The sequence below is a fragment of the Salvelinus alpinus genome, chromosome 27 (assembly GCF_045679555.1).
Source record: "Salvelinus alpinus chromosome 27, SLU_Salpinus.1, whole genome shotgun sequence".
In the NCBI taxonomy this organism is placed as follows: Eukaryota; Metazoa; Chordata; class Actinopteri; order Salmoniformes; family Salmonidae; genus Salvelinus; species Salvelinus alpinus.
This window is the reverse complement of record NC_092112.1, coordinates 23,821,178-23,846,037: the sequence shown is the minus strand read 5'-3', so window position 1 is coordinate 23,846,037 and position 24,860 is coordinate 23,821,178. Positions and strand designations below refer to the sequence as shown.

Genomic DNA, 24,860 nt, shown 5'->3' with positions numbered 1-24,860 from the left:
ACCGGTTGGCCAGCCAGATAGCTAGGTCCGGCCTGCCAGATAGGTAGGGCCGGCAGGCCGGCCAGACGGCTAGGTCCAAACAACCGGCAAGATAGCTAGTTCAGGCATACCTATCTGGCCAGCCGGACACCTAGGATAGCAGATAATGGGCTGGCCAGATACAGTAGCTAGATCTGGTCGGACAGATAGCTCGGTTTGGCCAGTTGGTCAGACAGCTAGGTCCGGCTGGACCCATCTAGCCGGACGGCCAGCTGGACCTACCTATTTGTCCAGCCGGCCGGACCCATCTGGCCGGCCGACCGGACCCATCTGGCCGGCCGACCGGACCCATCTGGCCGGCCGACGTGTCCCATCTGGTAGGCCGACGTGTCATATCTGACCGGCCGACATGTCATATCTGGCCGACTGGGCCCATCTAGTGGGCAGACCTGTCCCATCCTATCTGGCAGGCCGAGCGATACTATCAGGCCGGCCGTCCGACTGGTATCATCTGCCCGGGAGACTGGTACCATCTGGCAGGACGACTGGTCCTATCTGACCAGCCGACTGGTGGCATCTGGCCAGCCGACTGGTAGCATCTGGCCACCCGACTGGTAGCATCTGGCCACCCGACTGGACCAATCTGGAAGACAGACTGGTCCTATCTGGCCGACAGGGCCCATCTAGCGGGCAGACCGGTCCCATCCGGCCTGCCAACAGGACCTATCTGGCCAGCCGACTGATCCTATCTGGCCGGATAGCCAGGACCGGTAGGACGAATAGATAGCTAGGTCCAGCCTGCCAGATACGTACGTCCAGACCGGCCAGACAGCTAGGTCGGGCCGGCACACAGACCATATCGCTAGGTCCGGACGACCAGCAAGATAGCTAGGTCCGGCATACCAATCTGACCAGCCGGACACCTAGGATAGCGGATAACTGGTTGGTTAGCTAGAACCGGCCGTCTGTCTGTCTGGCAGGCCTGACCGAGGTGTCTGGCAGGCCGGACATTTCTATATATATATATATATACAGTGGGGAGAACAAGTATTTGATACACTGCCGATATTGCAGGTTTTCCTACTTACAAAGCACGTAGAGGTCTGTAATTTTTATCATAGGTACACTTCAACTGTGAGAGACGGAATCCAAAACAAAAATCCAGAAAATCACATTGTATGATTTTTAAGTAATTAATTTGCATTTTATTGCATGACATAAGTATTTGATCACCTACCAACCAGTAAGAATTCCGGCTCTCACAGACCTGTTAGTTTTTCTTTAAGAAGCCCTCCTGTTCTCCACTCATTACCTGTATTAACTGCACCTGTTTGAACTCGTTACCTGTATAAAAGACACCTGTCCACAACCTCAATCAAACAGACTCCAACCTCTCCACAATGGCCAAGACCAGAGAGCTGTGTAAGGATATCAGGGTTAAATTGTAGACCTGCACAAGGCTGGGATGGGCTACAGGACAATAGGAAAGCAGCTTGGTGAGAAGGCAACAACTGTTGGCGCAATTATTAGAAAATGGAAGAAGTTCAAGATGATGGTCAATCACCCTCGGTCTGGGGCTCCATGCAAGATCTCACCTCGTGGGACATCAATGATCATGAGGAAGGTGAGGGATCAGCCAGAACTACACGGCAGGACCTGGTCAATGACCTGAAGAGAGCTGGGACCACAGTCTCAAAGAAAACCATTAGTAACACACTACGCCGTCATGGATTAAAATCCTGCAGCGCACGCAAGGTCCCCCTGCTCAAGCCAGCGCATGTCCAGGCCCGTCTGAAGTTTGCCAATGACCATCTGGATGATCCAGAGGAGGAATGGGAGAAGGTCATGTGGTCTGTTGAGACAAAAATTGAGCTTTTTGGTCTAAACTCCAAACAAAGGTTTCTGTACCAAATATTAAGTTCTGCTTTTCTGATGTATCAAATACTTATGTCATGCAATAAAATGCAAATTAATTACTTAAAAATCATACAATGTGATTTTCTGGATTTTTGTTTTAGATTCCGTCTCTCACAGTTGAAGTGTACCTATGATAAAAATTACAGACCTCTACATGCTTTGTAAGTAGGAAAACCTGCAAAATCGGCAGTGTATCAAATACTTGTTCTCCCCACTGTATATACACACACACAATTGAAGTTGGAAGTCATTAAAACTAGTTTTTCAACAACTCCACTAATTTCTTGTTAACAAACTATAGTTTTGGCAAGTCGGTTAGGACATGTACTTCATGCATGACACAAGTAATTTTCCAACAATTGTTTACAGATAGACTATTTCGCTTCTAATTCACGGTATCACAATTCCAGTGGGTCAGAAGTTTACATACACTAAGTTGACTGTGCCTTTAAACGCTTGGAAAATTCCAGAAAATGATGTCATGGCTTTAGAAGCTTCTGATAGGCTAATTGACATCATTTGAGTCAATTGGAGGTGTACCTGTGGATGTATTTCAAGGCCTACCTTCAAACTCAGTGCCTCTTTGCTTGACATGGGAAAATCAAAAGAAATCAGCCAAGACCTCAGAAAAAAAATTGTAGACCTCCACAAGTCTGGTTCAACCTTGGGAGCAATTTTCAAATGCCTGAAGGTACCATGTTCATCTGTACAAACAATAGTACGCAAGTATAAACACCATGGGACCACACAGCCATCATACCGCTCAGGAAGGAGACACGTTCTGTATCCTAGAGATGAACATACTTTGATGCGAAAGTGCAAATCAATCCCAGAACAACAGCAAAGGACCTTGTGAAGATGCTGGAGGAAACAGGTACAAAAGTATCTATTTTCACAGTAAAACAAGTCCTATATCGACATAACCTGAAAGGCCCCTCAGCAAGGAAGAAGCCACTGCTCCAAAACCGCCATAAAAAAGCCAGACTATGGTTTGCAACTGCACATGGGATCAAAGATCGTACTTTTTGGAGAAATGTCCTCTGATGAAACAAAAATAGAACTGTTTGGCCATAATGACCATCGTTATGTTTGGAGGAAAAAGGGGGACGCTTCCAAGCCAAAGAACACCATCCCAACCGTGAAGCACGGGGGTAGCAGCATCATGTTGTGTGGTTGCTTTGCTGCAGGAGGGACTGGTGCACATTACAAAATAGATGGCATCATGAGGAGTGAAAAGATGTGGATATATTAATCCTAGTAGATATTACTAGGATTAAATGTCAGGAATTGTGAAAAACTGAGTTTAAATGTATTTGGCTAAAGTGTATGTAAACTTCAACTGTATATATCCCCCACCTGCTGTAACTATATGATATCATAACATGGATATCATACATTCTTAGATTTACAAATGCAATCTATGGAATAGGATATTCATGAGGAGTCAGAGGCTACTGGGGTCAATGTGGCAATGACAGCATCTGAGTCCCAAATGGCACCATATCCCCTATATAGTGCACTACTTTTGACCAGAGCCTGTACACTATATAGGGTATAAGGTGCCATTTGGAATGCACAGAGCATTTATGAGGCTTCCAGCAGCCCTCATTTTTGCAGGGAACACACACACACACAGGTGACCGTTTTGATCAAATTAATACAAACTGTGATTTCAGCATGAACACTGGGGAAACCTATTCAATATTTAGGACTACTGGAACCCTGTTATATTATGGAGAGCTATTTAGTATCCTTTAAATGGCTTGGTTTAGTTATAGATAGGTTATCAAATAACTAGATGTGCCATATTTAAAACTTATTTCACATCACAGCAAGGCAATGGCAGAGTTATTCTAAGCACTAGGAGAATGTTAGCACCATCATGTGGCCAGTATGGTAAATTACACTTCAGGAATCAGATAGAAATGACCATCGCTTTGGATTATAACTTCAAAAACAATTTATTAGACAACAGAAAATATCACAGAGGATTCGGTGTCCAGACACCTTGACCAAATCATTTGGCAACATATGTTAACAAATAATTCTAAATGATTATTAACAAAATAAAGCTATTCAGAACAAGGGATGGCACACAATGATGCTACCGTTTAGTAATAGTATTACGTAGACTCACCCCAGATTAGTTTTAATTATCAATGTCATATGAAAAAATTCAATAGCTCAATTTAAATTATTCTTATGCATCAAACATTCAATTAATCTTACAATGAACAAAATTAAAGAAACAATTTCATTTTTCTGATCAAGTGTACACTGACAGGTTACGACCAATTATTAGACATTGTTCAAATGTTATAAAAACATTGCATAAAATGATCAGAACAAGCCATAATCAACAAGCACTTGTACAATTCCAGTCTCAACAAACAAGTCCAGTGTAAAAACTTACTTTCAGTCAGTGAGCCATAAAATACAAATTCATAACTCAAATCAACATGGTCACTGAGGTGTGGTGAGCAAGCAAACTTTCCGGTTATTAAATTCCAGGTCCTATTGCAGAATAACAATATCCCCACTATGACATCAATAGACATTGGTGACTGCACAGTAAGGTTTAATCCAATTCAAATCCAATTCTGTCCAGTCAGAATCAAATCTACAATTTATGTGAACATATTCTAACTACATTATCCTCTCATTCCTATGGTGTGTGTATTGATAAGTGCTCAGAGATAACAGATCACTCACTATGCTTCAGAGACGTAGATAAAACAAATGCTTCTTAGTGAACGTGACTCAAGCACATTCTTACAGGAGACTCCTGATAAATCCTTGGCAGCCAACCAGTGTAGTGGAAGAATGACTGCTATGCAGTGAACACAGAACCGGTTCGCCCGGCTTGATAGTTCCATCAGGCTCACCTGAGAACAGCGGCTGTTATGGAAGCCCGACCGGGCCATGGGCAGGGTTTTGACTTTGTCAAGTGTGTCTAGTGAGTTTAGCTGGATATGAGAAGTCACTCTCAGTAAAACCCATTAAAAAGTGCATTAAATTGGCAAACAAATCAAAACTAGCGGGAGTGTCAAACAGTTACAATAGAGGATTCCCCATCGTAGTCACGACAACTATACACAAGCAGCCAAATAAAACATCCACATACAATATTTTCTCATCAAACCGTTTGTGGTCACACGTGTTCGACCTCATAATATAATCCTAACAAATACATATCCAACCATAATGTGATCAGGAAGTGGACGGTTCAACTATAATAAAATCAATAGCACCTGCATTCTAGATATTAACTGTTGGGAGAATGAAATGCCATTTATCTTAGGCATATGATTATATTACCTGTGACAGTGGACATACTGTACTTTCCTCTGCTGACTCTTGCTGCGAGTATGAGGAGAGCATCATTGAACACTCAATACAACACCGTACAGTACTAGTAACGGTTGGCGTCATCGTAAGAGGTCACTTCCAGGTCAAAGAAGTCCTCCAGCTTCCACTGCAGGGTTTCGAAGGTGGGTCTGTCGTTCTCATTGTCCTTCCAGCAGTCAGACATGATCTCATACATCACCTTGGGACAGTTTGGTGGGCAGGGCATCCTGTAACCCGTGGGCACACGTTGGACCACCTGGTAGTTGGTCATGGCTGGAACAGTAACAGAAGGGATAATTATTATGATACTGATGTCACATAGTAACACAATGAAACCTAGGATATGCAAAAACATACACTAGTACTGCTACAGTACATGTTGGATCAGTCTAGGCTGGAAACACTCTCTGGACAATCAACTGCAATGGCAGGTTGCATGCAAGTTGTACCAGGTGATGAACAGGTGCCAGATACATTTTTAACTGTTAACTGTTAACCAGAGGGCATGCTCCTCACTCACAACATTCCATGGTAGTAAATTACAGGATTAACACTGACTGATTTGATAAGCTTTCCTACCAAAGAGATGAACATGTTATTATGAATAGGTCTTACTTGCATAGGGCATCTGACCGAAGGTCATGATCTCATACAGCAGAATGCCGAAGGACCACACGTCAGACTTGATGGTGAACTTGTTGCCATGGATGGCTTCAGGGGCGGTCCATTTCACAGGAAACTTAGTGCCCTCTTTGGCTTCATACACATTCTCACTCTCCATCTAAAGTGGCAACAAAACAAAAAAATCTTCAATGGGCTTTAAAGAGTAGAATTAATCATTGTCGTGGACTTACTACAGTTTGGTGTCATGTCTTCAAAAGAAAGAAATTGAGACTGTCAACCTTTCAGCACTAAGGTGTTACTCAAGACCAAATAGTCAAGTCCCTCCTTGTTTTTCTTAGATAAATAAAGAGATACCCACCATGAAGACTCTGGCGAGTCCGAAGTCAGCCACCTTGCAGACGTTGTTCTCTCCCACCAAAACGTTGCGTGCCGCCAGGTCTCTGTGGATGTAGTTCTGCTGCTCCAGGTAGGCCATGCCAGAAGCCACCTGAGCAGCCATCTCTATTTGTTCCGAGACACCAAGCATCATACCCATGTCCTTGGAGGAAGAGGTGTTGGATTCTGTCAAAATGTAACATGTTTCAAGTTAAACTGTAGTTAGTTTGTATCCTGTGTAATGAATGATTACTGTGAGTATGAATGGAGTTTAGGCCATGGAACTGTGTGTATGCGAATTTAGAATAAAATAAAAAAAGACCTAATCAGATAAGAGGAAATTGCCCATGATCAGAGAGCAGGGTCATGCCCAGAACAGAAGATGGACAGGGTGTGATTCTGGCTAAACAAAGAGAGGACCATGGACATTCCACAGGGGAGCCAGAGGGAAACTCACAGGGGTCATAAAATGTATAGCTGGAGAGGTGATGCCTACAAGGGAGAGTATAAAATGTGTTGTGAACTTTCTAAATGTATGCACTCAGCTGACTGTACCCTTGGTATTAAACACTTGAATCTTCTCTTGAGCTTTTGGTCTCAATTCCTTATTGCAAAGAGGTTGCAATAGCATTTTTCTTTTTAACAGAGGGAAGGAAAGGATCAGGAGGAGAAAAACAGGCATCTCATTAAGATGAGTACTATCGTAAATTTGTATAGTACTATGTCTAGATGTTTTTCACTTGAATAACAAACAAATATCCAACGTAACGGAGTGTGTATGCAAAAGTATGACCATGCGATTCCTTGTAAACATTTACGAAGTTTAGTTCCCAAAAAATGAGTTAGTAAATGGTTGAATGTGTGTGCGCAAGACTCTGGTGAAATATGGGGGATGCAATGCAGACGGTCTCAGGGCTACCAACATCAATTTCACATGACCGCCTCAAAAGGGGGACCATCACTCTGACAGGCAATGTTACTGCATCTTTCACACAATGGCACAGCATCTGTCATGCGAGTGGACAACATCAGATAATCTAGCAATGCAACTGGTAAATATAGATGGAATTCAATGCACTCATTTAGAGCAATGATGAAATGCACGTGATTATGTAAGGGAAATGGGGATACCTAGTCAATTGTACAACTGAATGCATTCAACTGAAATGTGTCTCCGCATTTAACACAACGCCTCTGAATCAGCGATGCGGGGGGGGGGGGGGCTGCCATAATCGACATCCACATCATCGGTGCCCGGAGAACAGTGGGTTAGCTGCCTTGCTCAGGGGCAGAATGACAGATATTTCCCTTGTCAGCTCGGGGATTCGATCTTGCAACCTTTCGGTTACTAGTCCAACACTAACCACTAGGCTACCTGCCGCCCCAGTAGCAAGTGTTAAACACCATTACAATCATGCTAAACCACAAAGATCAGCATTTTGTGGTGTAGCATAGCTAAAGGAGAGGAGATGGCACAAAGCAGGTTGCTTGGATTATCTCCCTCACATTTTACACGTGTTGCTAGTCCATAGCATGGCACACGTCAGCCAGACATGGTGCTGTGGTCACGGACACATGTCATGAGGGTCATGGAGCTTAAAGGGATAATTCAGGATTTGTACATCTCTGGTGTCAATTATGAAGGACGTTAGAGGTAGTTTTGTGAGCCAATGCTAACTACAGATACCCATAGACTTCCAGTTATTGCACTATTTACTAGTATGCTAGCAGATACCCATAGACTTCCAGTCATTGCACTAATGCTAGTTAGAAACTTCCTTCAAAACGCAGATACCATTTTTATGTATCCACAAGTTCATCTGACTCCGGAGAAGTAGATAAAGGGCCACATTGAAATAAAAAAAATAGTTTTATTAAAAAACATTGCCAAAATCCTGAAGTATCACTTCACTTCCCCATAACACACATCATACAAGTTCAACTTCTGCACCTTATTTAAACTCTTGCTACAGTAGGCACATTGAGATGGTGTTCTAATCTAAACATCCCGTTAAAAAGGAAGGTGCAGTGGGCTTGTACGTGGGTAGGTTATAATGCAATACAACAGTGTTCTTACTCTGAAGGTAGTCCAGCAGACTGCCATTCTTCATGAGCTCTGTGATGATGTAGATGGGTTCCTCCACAGTACACACAGCGTAGAGCTGGATCAGTTTGGGGTGCCGCAGTTTCTTCATGATCTGGGCCTCCTGTAGGAAGTCCTTAGCGTCCATGGAGCCTAGGAGAAAAACATGTACATGAGTTGTACTGCACAGTAACACCGGCTGCAATTTTATCTTACCTTAGATTTGATTAAATAGTTGTTGTTTTTTCATCATTTTAGAACAATGCTATACCCTAACAAAATGTGGAAAAAGTAAAGGGGTCTGAATATTTTCTGAAGGCACTGTATGTATGCATGTATGAATGAGATAGATCTATCTATCTATACACAAACACACACTACAGTTTAAAAGTGTGGGGTCTCTTAGAAATGTCCTTGTTTTTGAAAGAAAAGCTTATTTTTGGTCCATTAAAATAACATCAAATTTATCAGAAATACAGTGTAGACATTGTTAATGATGTAAATGACTATTGTAGCTGCGAACTGCAGATTTTTTTATGGAATATCTACATAGGCATACAGAGGCCCATCATCAGCAACCATCACTCCTGTGTTCCAATGGCACGTTGGGTTAGCAAATCGAAGTTTATCATTTTAAAAGGCAAATTGATCATTAGAATATAATTTTTTTCTAATGATCAATTAGCATTTTAAAATGATCAACTTGGATTAGCTAACACAACGTGCCATTGGAACACAGGAGTGATGGTTGCTGATGATGGGCCTCTGTACGCCTATGTAGATATTCCATTAAAAAATCTGCAGTTTGCAGCTACAATAGTCATTTACAAAATTAACAATGTCTACACTGTATTTCTGATCATTTTGATGGTATTTTAATGGACAAAAAAATTGCTTTTCTTTCATAAACAAGGACAGTTCTAAGTGACCCCACACTTTTGAATGGTAGAGATATATATATATATATATATATATATATATATATATATATATACACACACTGCTCCAAAAAATAAAGGGAACACTTAAACAACACAATGTAACTCCAAGTCAATCACACTTCTGTGAAATCAAACTGTCCACTTAGGAAGCAACACTGATTGACAATAAATTTCACATGCTGTTGTGCAAATGGAATAGACAAAAGGTGGAAATTATAGGCAATTAGCAAGACACCCCCAATAAAGGAGTGGTTCTGCAGGTGGTGACCACAGACCACTTCTCAGTTCCTATGCTTCCTGGCTGATGTTTTGGTCACTTTTGAATGCTGGCGGTGCTTTCACTCTAGTGGTAGCATGAGACGGAGTCTACAACCCACACAAGTGGCTCAGGTAGTGCAGCTCATCCAGGATGGCACATCAATGCGAGCTGTGGCAAGAAGGTTTGCTGTGTCTGTCAGCGTAGTGTCCAGAGCATGGAGGCGCTACTAGGAGACAGGCCAGTACATCAGGAGACGTGGAGGAGGCCGTAGGAGGGCAACAACCCAGCAGCAGGACCGCTACCTCCGCCTTTGTGCAAGGAGGATCAGGAGGAGGACTGCCAGAGCCCTGCAAAATGACCTCCAGCAGGCCACAAATGTGCATGTGTCTGCTCAAACGGTCAGAAACAGACTCCATGAGGGTGGTATGAGGGCCCGACGTTCACAGGTGGGGGTTGTGCTTACAGCCCAACACCGTGCAGGACGTTTGGCATTTGCCAGAGAACACCAAGATTGGCAAATTCGCCACTGGCGCCCTGTGCTCTTCACAGATGAAAGCAGGTTCACACTGAGCATATGTGACAGACGTGACAGAGTCTGGAGACGCCGTGGAGAATGTTCTGCTGCCTGCAACATCCTCCAGCATGACCGGTTTGGAGGTGGGTCAGTCATGGTGTGGGGTGGCATTTCTTTGGGGGGCCGCACAGCCCTCCATGTGCTCGCCAGAGGTAGCCTGACTGCCATTAGGTACCGAGATGAGATCCTCAGAACCCTTGTGAGACCATATGCTGGTGCGGTTGGCCCTGGGTTCCTCCTAATGCAAGACAATGCTAGACCTCATGTGGCTAGAGTGTGTCAGCAGTTCCTGCAAGAGGAAGGCATTGATGCTATGGACTGGCCCGCCCGTTCCCCAGACCTGAATCCAATTGAGCACATCTGGGACATCATGTCTCGCTCCATCCACCAAAGCCACGTTGCACCACAGACTGTCCAGGAGTTGGCGGATGCTTTAGTCAAGGTCTGGGAGGAGATCCCTCAAGAGACCATCCGCCACCTCATCAGGAGCATGCCCAGGCGTTGTAGGGAGGTCATACAGGCACGTGGAGGCCACACACACTACTGAGCCTCATTTTGACTAGTTTTAAGGACATTACAATGAAGTTGGATCAGCCTGTAGTGTGGTTTTCCACTTTAATTTTGAGTGTGACTCCAAATCCAGACATCCATGGGTTGATAAATTTGATTTCCATTGATAATTTCTGTGTGATTTTGTTGTCAGCACATTCAACTATGTAAAGAAAAAAGTATTTAATAATAATATTTCATTCATTCAGATCTAGGATGTGTTATTTTAGTGTTCCCTTAATTTTTTTGAGCAGTGTATAAATAAAATAGAAGATAATCATGGATTTGAAATAAAGTGATTTTCTGGGTTTGAATTCAGTGTTCGTGCAAAACAGGCCATTTACCATGTTTCAGGGTCTTCACTGCTACTGAAGTGGTGTCGTTCCAGATTCCTTCATAGACTTCTCCAAATTGTCCAGCGCCCAGTTTATTCAGCAGTTTGACAGACGACCGGTCAATCTCCCAGTGGTCGGCTGTGTTGTAGGACAGACCGTGGGTTTGAGGAGCCTCCGTCTGACAGGAGAGAGATGCAACATTAATACCATAAGAAGATTCAGAACAGACCTGACAAACTGTCCTCTCTATATTTCAGTAAAACCACATCACTGTTGTTCTATTGTCCTTCGTGAACGCTTGATGGCGCTAACCACTCATCGGCCAGTTTATTCGGTATGCCATCCCATTCACGAAAATGGATCGCTCCTACTGACTGAGTCACATGGCCTGCTATATAAAGCAGTCAGACAGGCATTCAGTTACTGTTCAATTGGACTTAGAAATAGGCTAAACGAATGACCTAAGCGACTGAGTGTGATATGATCGTCGGTGCCAGGCGGGCCGGATCCAGTATCTCAAAGATGGCTGCCCTCCTGGGATTTCCGCGCCCCAGTGTTTAGGGGTTTACCGAGAATGGTGCGACAAATAAAAAACATCCACAAACAGACAAATAAAGCAGCAGTACAACAGTGATGTGCAGAACAACATCTTGGAATGCACAACTCATCGATCCTTGTCACAGATGGGCTATTGCAACAGACGACCACACGGGGCTTTACTACTATCAGCTAAAAACAAGAAAACCGGCTCGAGTGGGCACGTGAACACCAACACTGGACAATTGAGTGGAAAAATATCGCATGGAACATGAGAGCGAGTTCAGTTTACTTGAGTGGCCTGTGCAGCCCACAGACCTCAACCCAATAAAGCATCTTTGGGATGAAAAGGAACGTGGCGTTCGCAGCATGAATGTACCACTAATCTACAGCAACGGTGTGATGCCGTCAGTTCAGCATGAACCAACATTCCTGTGGAATGTTTCTGACACCTTGTAGAATGCCTGGAGAATTCAGGCTGTTCTGGAGGCAAAGGGGGGTCCGACCCAGTACTAGATTGGTGTACCTAATAAACTGGCAAGTGAGTGTACATGGTTGACACTGAAAATGATCAGGGTAATGCATTAACCCCAATACTTGAAGGGTGTTTCTGTCAACATCTTTAGCAAATTTGCCAGGCTTACAGGCTTTTGGTTCATGAATTCAGATCAAAACGGTTGCTAAACAAATGTGCTTAAATCACAGTCACATGATAGTTAAAAGAAAGTAAATACCTTTTTACATGGTTCAAGCAAACACACACAGAGACCATCCTCCAGTTTGGAATAGTGTTCCACTAACTCCCTCAGGGTCAAAAAGCTCCTAGATCTTGACACATAGTAGCCTCCAGTGTCCAACTTCCTTAATTTGTAGTGCTTCACTTTGCCCCTGTCCAATACTGAAAGATACATCCAAAAGCATAAGTGCACAATACTGAAACGAGAGAACGATGACAGTAAAATCAACTATGGTCATGCTAATCTGTGCAGAATTGTAAATGAATGGGGAAACTATCATATTGAAATCTGTGTACAGTACATGGCCGTTACGACATAAATGACTTAACCCTGGGCTGACCACATTAAAAACCCTATTTTGGGTGATTTGACTGAACTTATGCATTTTGTTTAGACATTCAAACATTACATGATTAATGTACCATTATAAATAGTGAGGTGGGAAAAAAATTGCTATATTTTTGGACGATATTACATAGATACTTTGACTCCAAGCATCAATCTGTATAAAATATATACGTATCGTTAGTCTGCTGTACCTGCGCCAAAACTCAGGCATTTTTCATCATACACATCATTCACACACATTCACTTTTTTCACATTGTTGTGTTACAGCCTGAATTTAAAATGGATTAAGTTTAGATTTTTGGGGGTCAAAGGCCTACAAACAATACCCCATAATGTCAAAGTGGAATTATACTTATAAAAATAAAAAAAAATACAAATTAAAAGCTAAAATGTTTAGTCCAAGTATTCAACCCCTTTGATATAGTAAACCTAAGTAAGTTCAGGAGTAAAAATTTGCTTAACAAGTCACATAAGTTGCATGGGCTCACTGTGTGCAATAAGTGTCGATTGACTACCTCATCTCTGTACACCACATATAAAATTATCTGTAATGTCCCTCAGTCCAGCACTGAATTTCAAACACAGATTCAACCACGAAGACCAAGGAGGTTTTCCAATGCCTCAAAGAACGGCACCCATTGGTAGAAAAAAATATATACAGATCCACACATCCTTCCCAACTCAGGTTGCCGGAGAGGAAGGAAACCACTCAGTGATTTCACAATGGGGTAAATGGTGACTTTAAAACAGTTAGAAATGAAAGGCTGTGATAGCCTTAGCTGAGGATGGATCAACAACATTGTAGTTACTTCACAATAGTAACATAATTGACAGAGTGAAAAGGAAGCCTGTACAGAATAAAAATATTCTAAAACATGCATCCTGTTTGCAACAAGGTACTAAAGTAATACTGCAACAAATGTGGCACAGCAATTAACTTTTGGTCCTGAATACAAAGTGTTATGTTTGCAGCAAATCCAATACAACACATTACTGAGTACCTCTCCTTATTTTCAAGCATAGTGGTGACTGCATCATGTTATGAGTGTGCTTGTACACGTTAAGGGCTGGGTAATTTTTCCAGATAAAAAAAATAAACAGAAAGGAGCTAAACAGACAAAATCCTAGAGGACAACCTAGTTCAGTCTGCTTTCCACCAGACACTGGATAGATGATCTCACCTTTCAGCAGGACAATAACCTAAAACACAAGGCCAAATCTACACGAGCTGCTCACCAAGAAGACAGTGAATGTTTCTGAGTGGCCGAGTTACAGTTTTGACTTACATCTACTTGAAAATCTATGGCAAGACCTGAAAATGGTTGTCTAGCAATGATCAACAACCAATTTGACAGAACTTGAAGAGTTTTTAAAAGATTAATGGGCAAATGTAATCGCTGCCAAAGGTGCTTCTACAAAGTATTGACTCAGGGGTGTGAATACTCATGTAAAATTTAATATTTCATTTTCATTTTTAATAAATGTCAAAAATAAAAATAAAAAATTCCTAAAAACATGTCATTATGGTTTATTGTATGAGAAGAAAAAAACGATTTAATAAATGTTGAATTCAGGCTGTAACAATTAAATGTGGAATAAGTCAAGGGGTATGAATACTTTCTGAAGGCACTGTAGTGAGAAATGTTGGAACATCAAATGGCAAATTATAAACATATACAGTAGAGGCTGATAGCAACAGAATTGTACTTTCCTGTAATCGGGTTGCTATGCCATTATTGCTTCTGCAGAGACTAAGTTTACAGCCAACTGTTAATGTATAATCAAGGGACTTTTTCTGTCAGACTGACAGGGAATGGTCAGCCAGACTCATGTGGTCCTAGGTGATGTTATCAGTCTCTTTGAGAGCAGAGGTATATGTTTGTTTACTTTAAGACCTTGAACCTTCAATCACTTCAGTGGACTATGAGAAACTGTGATTTACACAGAACAAATTGGGGATTGTTCAGGAATGAGGAAACGACTTGTGTTTTTTGTGCATCGAGTTCCGTTCTCATACCAGTAACAGAAATAGATTGATCACAATAAAACCATAAAATGCATTCCTGAACAATAAAGCTAAGTCAGAAAAAATAGACAGACATTACAAAGTCATTCTAAACCCAATACCAGCATTGTGAGTATACTGATCTATGTACATCTATGGTAGTATACAGGTTTCACCTGTAGTCTCTTGCAGATGCGAAATGTTCAAGAACATGAGGCTGAGATTTACCTGAGAGTGAGAGCTCTCCTTTCTGAGTCTCACAGTGTCTGATGAGGAAGGCTCCATGCTGGTTCCCCTCTGACAGAAGCAGCTTCTCAGCATCCAGTCTCTTGGTGTCTGCAAAGTACCATCTGTATACCAGAACAGGAAGAAACAACTCAACAGCAGCATCAAAGTAGGACAGCAACCCATGCCGTGGTTGTTTACCTGACACCTACAGTGGGGCAAAAAAGTATTTAGTCAGCCACCAATTGTGCAAGTTCTCCCACGTAAAAATATGAGAGAGGCCTGTAATTTTCATCATAGTTACACTTCAACTATGACAGACAAAATGAGAAAAAAAATCCTGAAAAATCACATTGTAGGATTTTTAATGAATTTATTTGCAAATTATGGTGGAAAATAGGTATTTGGTCAATAACAAAAGTGTATCTCAATACTTTGTTATATACCCTTTGTTGGCAATGACAGAGGTCAAACGTTTTCTGTAAGTCTTCACAAGGTTTTCACACACTGTTGCTGGTATTTTGGCCCATTCCTCCATGCAGATCTCCTCTAGAGCAGTGATGTTTTGGGGCTGTTGCTGGGCAACACGGACTTTCAACTCCCTCCAAAGATTTTCTATGGGGTTGAGATCTGGAGACTGGCTAGGCCACTCCAGGACCTTGAAATGCGTCTTACAAAGCCACTCCGTTGCCCGGGCGGTGTGTTTGGGATCATTGTCATGCTGAAAGACCCAGCCACGTTTCATCTTCAATGCCCTTGCTGATGGAAGGAGGTTTTCACTCAAAATCTCACGATACAGGGGCCTCCCGGGTGGCGCAGTGGTCTAGGGCACTGCATCGCAGTGCTAGCTGCGCCACCAGAGTCTCCGGGTTCACGCCCAGGCTCTGTCGCAGCCGGCCGCGACCGGGAGGTCCGTGGGGTGACGCACAATTGGCCTAGCGTCGTCCGGGTTAGGGAGGGTTTGGCCGGTAGGGATATCCTTGTCTCATTGCGCCCAGCGACTCATGTGGCGGGCCGGGCGCAGTGCGCGCTAACCAAGGGGGCCAGGTGCACGGTGTTTCCTCCGACACATTGGTGCGGCTGGCTTCCGGGTTGGAGGCGCGCTGTGTTAAGAAGCAGGGCGGCTTGGTTGGGTTGTGCTTCGGAAGACGCATGGCTTTCGACCTTCGTCTCTCCCAAGCCCGTACGGGAGTTGTAGCGATGAGACAAGATAGTAATTACTAGCGATTGGATACCACGAAAATTGGGGAGAAAAGGGGATAAAATAAATAAAATAAAAAATGGCCCCATTCATTCTTTCCTTTACACGGATCAGTCGTACTGGTCCCTTTGCAGAAAAACAGACCCAAAGCATGATGTTTCCACCCCCATGCTTCACAGTAGGTATGGTGTTCTTTGGATGCAACTCAGCATTCTTTGTCCTCCAAACACGACGAGTTCAGTTTTTACCAAAAAGTTATATTTTGGTTTCATCTGACCATATGACATTCGCCCAATCTTCTTCTGGATCATCCAAATGCTCTCTAGCAAACTTCAGACGGGCCTGGACATGTACTGGCTTAAGCAGGGGGACACGTCTGGCACTGCAGGATTTGAGTCCCTGGCGGCGTAGTGTGTTACTGATGGTAGGCTTTGTTACTTTGGTCCCAGCTCTCTGCAGGTCATTCACTAGGTCCCCCCGTGTGGTTCTGGGATTTTTGCTCACCGTTCTTGTGATCATTTTGAGCCCACGGGGTGAGATCTTGCGTGGAGCCCCAGATCGAGGGAGATTATCAGTGGTCTTGTATGTTTTCCATTTCCTAATAATTGCTCCCACAGTTGATTTCTTCAAACCAAGCTGCTTACCTATTGCAGATTCAGTCTTCCCAGCCTGGTGCAGGTCTACAATTTTGTTTCTGGTGTCCTTTGACAGCTCTTTGGTCTTGGCCATAGTGGAGTTTGGAGTGTGACTGTTTGAGGTTGTGGACAGGTGTCTTTTATACTGATAACAAGTTCAAACAGGTGCCATTAATACAGGTAACGAGTGGAGGACAGAGGAGCCTCTTAAAGAAGAAGTTACAGGTCTGTGAGAGCCAGAAATCTTGCTTGTTTGTAGGTGACCAAATACTTATTTTCCACCATAATTTGCAAATAAATTAATTAAAAATGTGATTTTCTGGATTTTCTTTCCTCATTTTATCTGTCATAGTTGAAGTGTACCTATGATGAAAATTACAGGCCTCTCTCATCTTTTTAAGTGGGAGAACTTGCACAATTGGTGGCTGACTAAATACTTTTTTGCCCCACTGTATATATTAGCATTGACACGCTTCATATCCAGATCATCTATAAGTAACATCATTGAGTTACACAATCAAGTTTTAGATACTTTAGGATGATTTGAACAGGTAGTGTGATTCATGAACATGCTAATATTAGGTGCCATTGCCTTGGATGTGGAGGGTCTGTGGGAGGCTTTTGACCATTTCTTTGGATTCCTCATGTCTAAATCATTGTTAGACAATGGTTTGGTCAAAATAGGATGTAACATACTACATTTATTGAATATTATATGAATCCTATAAAAATTAAATGGCCAATGTGGATGTAATCAATAAGCTTAAAAGGCCCAGTCCTGTCAAAACTCTGGTTTTCATATACATCTCTACACTATGCAGGTTGGAATATTACTGCGAAATTTATGATTATGCTATTTCTGGTGTAAGAGCTGTTTGAAGAGGCAGCTTGAAATGTCAGCCTGTTTCAGCCAAAACTGGGGGTGGCAGGTAGCCTAGTGGTTAGAGCGTTGGGCCAGTAACCAAAAGGTTGCTAGATCGAATCCCCGAGCTGACAAGGTAAAATAAATCTGTCATTCTGCCCCTGGACAAGGCAGTTAGCCTAGGAACAGTGGGTTGTCATTGTAAATAAGAATTTGTTCTTAACTGACTTGCCTAGTTAAATAAAGGATACATTTTAAAAAAAATACACTTTAAAAATCACCAGGCGGTAAATGAGTTAATAAATCAATAAGAAAAAGCTCCAATCCTCTGCCAATAACATCTAGTTTTCCCCTCCCCACTCTGACCAATACCAGACAGTCCTAGCAAAAATCTTCCTTGAGAAATTGCACTGTTATTTTTTTTTACAATTAATAGAAAATACATCACAGTAAGGCACTTAATTGTTACCCTGAAATTATTTGATATTGAGATTTTTTTAAAGCTGCATTGGTACCGTACTCTACACATCCGCTAATCAAGTTAATCAGGTTACGTACAGTGTATATGAGCCACTCTGTGATACTTCAGGGAAACTACTCCTAATTACCAAGACAAAACCCTCAAGATTTTTCCAGTCAGTGTGAAAAGAAATTGGGGGGGAAAAACGTGACTGCAGCTGAACGGAAAGCAGTTTCATGGGGAAGATCAACAGGATAAGACGACAACATTGGTGAGTCACAGCCAAGAGTACTGACGTCGTTCAGAAGATGGACACCTAATTTCCATAAGAAACATTTAGTCTCAAAAAGGCATTGATAAATAGGGTATGGTAAGCCAAATAATTTTCCTCTTGAAAAGCTAATTTAGTTATGAATGGTACCTGCTCCATGATTCCAAAGTGTCACCAAAACATTCACCTTGACCAAGAAACCCAGAGTGTTTGGTTTCGACAAAGTGACGTTTTACTCTCGGTCATGCCAAGTGCAATTGCCTTGCTAAACCAGTTTCTTTCTATATTTAGCCAGTACACTTGTATGGTGTTTTGATGCTACACACGGTTGTAAACACAGTATGAAACAGCTACATGTACAATTCATATTTTTAGGGTTGGACCTCTGCATTTTACATATGCATTTTCCTCTGTGATCTGGGGAATTATTAACTAATCCATTGTACTTCCTGGTCATTGACAATCATTACCCAGTTTGACCTCCCACTTAGGTCTACACACATGCAACGGCACCAATAGCGTGGCATTTGCCTATTGACCAAATCTGTTCACAATATCCAAAGTAGGCCTGCATTAAACCAAACTTGTGCTTTACCATTTTCAAAACAATTACATTACTGTAGCCCGTCAACAGCTGGTTAGTCGTGTATCATGTGTTTGTTAAGGAGTAGTCACACAAATCTGAGGCCTCGCCTAAAACTAGATTATATGAATCCATAAAGCACAGACATTAATCCATAAACCACCAACATTGTGACTCATCATATTCCACAACTCTGGCCTTAGCAATTCTTTCAATTGGAATAATAAACACACACCAGAATGTACCAAGGCTATCTAGATTCTAGAACATGCTCATTCTCATAAACTGTGAATGTATGCAAATATTAGCCAAATCCATCTGGGAATGGTCCAGTTGTTTAAGGGATAACAGGTCAGTTATGGTGGTTAATCAAATAACCACAACAGAAGTGTGTAGGATAGTGTCCCCTTCAAAAAATATATGGTAAAGTGATCAGTGGGGATCAAGGGTAAATAAGCCCCTTTGGAACATGCATCAAGTCTGTGTGGGAGTCTATGCCAATACTGCTTTTATTCTGGCAACAAGTAGCCCAATATCCATAATAAGTTAAGATGATTTAGTGATGTCGACTGAATTTGAATAGGCTACCCTACTGTATAACTGAAGAATGATACAATGTACTTTTCTGTAGCATATTCAGTTCTCTTCACATCTTTGAATGAAGCTATAGAAACACCGTCATTCTTCAAACTTTACCGGTTGCTGTTCTAGTCTAGTCTACTACAGTATGTCAAGCATTTCAACAGAACAATTCATCCAGTGCATAATTTTGTGAATGTAGGCTACTTACGGCTCAGCGTCCAGACTCTCCACAGGTGCCACATAATTGGCTGGAATGTAACCCTTCTTGGCAGCTGAAATTCCACTGAGCGCTTTTGCGTACCACCAATCGCCAGCACTTTTTTCCAAAGCTTCTAACTTGTCCCCAGCATTGAAGCTCAAGTCCTCCTCCGTTCGGGCGGTATAATCATAGAGAGCGATATAAACGTATCCCGGTTTCTCAAGGGGTATAGGTGGCAAAGCCCTGTTTTTGGGACCCAGAGCGTGATCATTTTTAATCACCACGATTTCTCTCTTTTCAGTCGCCGACTCTGAATCTGACCGTGGTTTATTAAAACACGGGAAAACAGTCTGACAACACAAAAAACACTTCTCTCGAATTTCCATTGTGAAGACTCCCGGGTTAATCGCACTAAATCATTTTGTGATCAAATAAAATGTAAAAGTTATATTTTTGCGCTCATATTCCAATGCGGTTCGAATGAATTTTTCACATCATGAATTGGATCCTAGAAAGTTTGACTCATTCCCCAAACACTTGTCAAACCTGGTCTTTGGACTGGAATACAATTTAGTGCACAGAAACACACACTGACTAGCAGTAAAATAAAATGATTTATTGCCGGAGGCCAACTCACCGCGTACCAGTGTTTCCCTGTTACCTTTATGTCTCATTCACCTGGTGAATATGGTGTAATTGCAGACCGAAATTCCAGGCGTTTCTTGGTATGGGTGTTCCCTCATACCAGTAAACGCCCATTGATACCTGCAGTTGGTCAATTCCAGTGTTATGGCGACTGACGGTTTCTCGACATAGATGAGGTGCATTCAGTTCGCTTGAACTTTTGCTGCGTTGCGGAACGGTTTGTACTGGACTACACGGTTCCACAAAACGTTATTGTACGTTCTTGAACAGACTGAGGTACGTTTGTTCTGGTTTGGTGGGTGTGGCTTGAAGTAACGAGTAACGTATTTAATGGGCAGTGGCCATGCTGACCGCGATACTCAACCCGATACTCAACTCAGTTTTTCAACTGGTCGTTCAGTACAGCACCATTTCTGTTTAATTGTATTTGTATTTATTCGGTATCCCCACTACAGCAGCTACTCTTCCTGGGGTCCAATCACATTAAGGCACTTACATCACACATAAAACAAAAGATAAAACAGTACATCATATAATATTATTACACCACTACATATCTACAATACAACATGTCTAATACCATTATACAACAATATTACAATGTATGTGTGTGTGCTTATGCATGTGTCTGTACCTGTGTGTTCCAGAACGTAAAAACGTACTGAATGCAGCCTTGATTTGTTTACATAGCATGTTAAGATAATTAGCCTGGCAGGTTAGAATTACTAACGTCTCAGGTTAGGATAACTAACATGGCAGGTTAAGTAAAATAGTGTGGCAGGTTAGGAGACTGAGGTTAAGGTTAGGAAAAGGGTTAGGGTTAAATAAATATATTACTATTTATTTAATATTGCATAATAGATTGTAGCTTCTATCAATGTCATTGTCTGCATTATTTCCAATCCCCAAAATATTTTTTATTTGTAAATATATTATTTTAAATATACATATTTTTTAAAATATATTTTGCTCATGTATTATTTTCCCATAACCCTACCATCCCTTCTCTAATTGGAGTAAACAAATTAAATCTATTTTCCTTCTTTATTTTTCCCCCCTAAACCTACCACCCCTCCCCTAATTGGAGTAAACTAATGGAAAACAATACTTAGGCTTCCACTTCCAGCATATACATACTATATACATTTCATGAACAGTATATTTTACATTAGTTATGTTTTTAGTCCCAGCCTACCCTCAACCCCTCCCATCTATCTCTGAAGACCATCCAGTTTTGATTTCTGCCATATATTGCCATATATTTTCCTACTGTACTGTGATGTTCCACAAAAGTTCTAAACCTTTCTATTCTCATAGTTTCTACAGATTGTAAATTAAAGATAAACACCTTTGCTAAGAGTATTATTATATTATTGATCAATTGACTACTATGCTACATTTGCAGTGGAGGCTGCTGAGAGGAGGACGGCTCATAGTAATGGCTGGAATGGCATCAAACACATGGAAACCAATTGATGGCTCCAGCCATCACCACGAGCCCGTTCTCACCAATTAAGGTGCCCCCATCCCCCTGTGTACCGTTGTCAACAACTGTTGCCCCCGACTCGAAGGAAACGGCACGGCCATGGACTAATGCCGAGCATCAATGAGTGTAACTTGATATCAAGTAACTCAGAAAATGTATGCAGTCACTACTGTAAGTGGCTCTGGATAACAGTGTCTGCTAAATGTCTGAAATGTCAATGAGTCTAGCCAATGAAAGAGGCAGATAGAGAGAGGACTCATTATGCATCTGTGCTACTATAGCGTTTGCGACAGCATGGGCATCGCCATTGAGGTTATCTCTATTTTAAAGTAGTCAATATTCTTCGTCTTCATTGGCTGATTGCTCCCAACTCATATGAATCCCAACTACTTTAAAAGGGTAGAAGCCTTCAATGGTAATGTTCATGCTAAAAAGGGTTATATCCATGAGTAGTCCTCCATCTCTATGAAAACAGGCACATCTCTGATATAAAAAATAAATACATGTTTTTTTGTTGCCGAAATGCCATGTGTGGCCTTTTATATCATTGCATTCATAACAACCTAACCATTACGAAACTTATATTCGATAAAATAAGCCTTACGTAGCAAAGTAAATGAGAACTTGAACACAACTGGCTTACCTGGTTAAATAAAGTAGCAATAAAAAATGTTATTAGACCTCCATACAATTCCTCACTTCCTGGGAGTATTTTCGTGGACAGGTTTTGGGCTGAATAAAACCTCTCGCTTCGCCTCTTCCTCTCTGCCTGTGTGCACTTTGAGTGATACCCGTCCAGGGCGTTAACTCATATTTCACCACCTACAGGCAATAATAGCCTACCTGTTTTGAGAAGGGTATAATTGCAGACCACAATTAGGTGCGTTTTCTGATAACAGCGTTTCTTGACATCACCCATTGATGCTCGCCATTGGTCCGTGGCTGTTTCTTTCACGTCAGGGACAAGTTATTGACAACCATAGCATTGTAGCTAAGCCTAACCCTAACCCTTTTCCTAACCTTAACCTAATTTTCCTAACCTGCCACGCTATTTCATCTAACCTGCCATGTTAATTATCCTAACCTGCCAAGTTAGTTATCCTAACCCACACGTCCAGCCTCAGGATTTCAATGGCCAAAAGAGGCCCAGTGAAATAAATCATGACAATATATTTTCAAGTTATTTTCATTAAATAAACACACACAGTGATTTACTAGACATACATTGATGATTAAAAAAATTAAAAGACTGCAAGGGGGTTTTAATTATCAAGCCTAACTAATTAAGGCTACAACTTTTTAAGAACTGCTTTACCTGTAGGCAATGACTAAATTGAATAGGATGAATACCTTTTATTAAAAATGTGATTAATTATTTAATATTATAAATAACACTTTTAGGCAACTTGCATCTTTGGGTAGCCTTCCGTATGCATGTTGTCAGTATGCTCTGGTGTTGTGCACGTGTGACCCCCATTTTTAATTCTCCACTCTTCGGATAAAGCATGTACATTTATTACATGTACTACGGCACACCGGGAAGCCTCCGGCACAAACCTTTTGTGCACATTCTGCAACCTGTGCACCTCCACCAGATATATCACTGATGCGGTTGATAAACAATATCAAACTATAGACACATAATTCATAGACTTGATTAACTAAAATTGTACGATAGTGTCCGGTTGTTGGAGGAATCCTCTAATGCATCCCCTTGCCTTTTGTAACAGCCCACATGTTTCCTTAGAGATAAAGACAACGGCTATGTTCCAGAGCGTCAACACGACTGCAGTCGACTGCCGACTGACTGATCAACAAATCACCTTGCATCATAAGTAACAACTCATTATTATTTTTTCAGTCAGTCAGTCATAATTTACCATTATACATTGCAATGTTGAGCCTCTCGAACACGGCCATTGCCATTGGAGGCTGCAGACTCGTCATTGATTTTGGGCGTGTTCAAGCAGATCACTTTTGTCAAGTCGGTGACTGTCGTTAGTCGCCATCTTCCAAAGTGTGTTGCATTATGGGATAAAAATTGTCCAACTTGCGCCTACATGACGACTGTGTGAATCTTACAAAAACCATCTGTTCAAAGGTCATAATGTTTTGACTGCAGTTGACTGCAAATTTCTGCAGTTGCTCTTCATCAAATTCATCCTGCAGCCAGCGCAATCGTGGGCTCTATTGTCAACCAATCATTATTGTGCTATTTAAAAATAATAATTACCACCCAAATGTGAGTAAAGATGTGACTGAAACAGGAAACAACTTTTCTGTGATTCATGTATAGACTTCAATGTACAAATGTATGTGATACTTGAGGTTCTATCACCAATTGAATTGATTGTACAATGTACACACATACTGTATATTAACAGTTTGTGAATGTGTGATATGGTAGTTGGAGACAGGTTTATTTCGACATTACAAAGAAAAACTTTATAAACAACGGCAACACTGCCATGTTGCATTGAGCCTTGCTGTTGGAAAACCACATCTGCGTCTGACTGTTGCAGATGCACCTCCCCAACGTTACGCTTCAAACACACCAACTGCATCCTGGCATCAATGCTGCATAACATTTTGCACAGCTAGGCAGCTATACTGATGCAGGTATCTTTTGCAGATGGTCGCATGCGGTTGGACACATGGAGGAGAGAATCATGTTCTCAGTATCCTCAAAAATGTGCCTTTTTGACACAACTGCTGACAGCTACAGGAACATAAACACAACAAATGCTGCTTGGAGACAAGTGTCCACGATAGTAGGATTGCCAGGTCAGTTTAGTAGTGAGCTTGTGCTAGATGTGGCTAGTTAGCTAGCTAACCTAGCCAATGAGGTATGTGTGTGTGTGTGTGTGTGTGTGTGTGTGTGTGTGTGTGTGTGTGTGTGTGTGTGTGTGTGTGTGTGTGTGTGTGTGTGTGTGTGTGTGTGTGTGTGTGTGTGTGTGTGTGTGTGTGTGTGTGTGTGTGTGTGTGTGTGTGAAATAAATACTAATATAAATTATGCTAGTTACTACCCCTGTTAACTTGCCCAAATAATCATGTTTGAAAGAGTGTGTGTGTATAAATAGTAATTTATTTATATTAAAT

General features: G+C 41.8%; 1 protein-coding gene across 1 annotated transcript; it reads right to left on the bottom strand.

Annotated features, from left to right (window-relative positions):
• Positions 1–3,832: 3,832 nt before the first annotated feature.
• LOC139556198 (tyrosine-protein kinase FRK-like) lies at positions 3,833–20,324 on the bottom strand. Its single transcript, XM_071369831.1, has 8 exons — positions 19,640–20,324; positions 14,841–14,962; positions 12,256–12,419; positions 10,994–11,162; positions 8,321–8,479; positions 6,227–6,429; positions 5,860–6,025; positions 3,833–5,517 (listed from the first exon to the last, which is right to left on the bottom strand). The coding sequence occupies exons 1-8, from the start codon at positions 20,014–20,016 to the stop codon at positions 5,309–5,311; spliced, it is 1,569 nt and encodes a 522-aa protein (XP_071225932.1). The 5' UTR covers positions 20,017–20,324; the 3' UTR covers positions 3,833–5,308.
• Between the last annotated feature and the right edge of the window lie 4,536 nt (positions 20,325–24,860).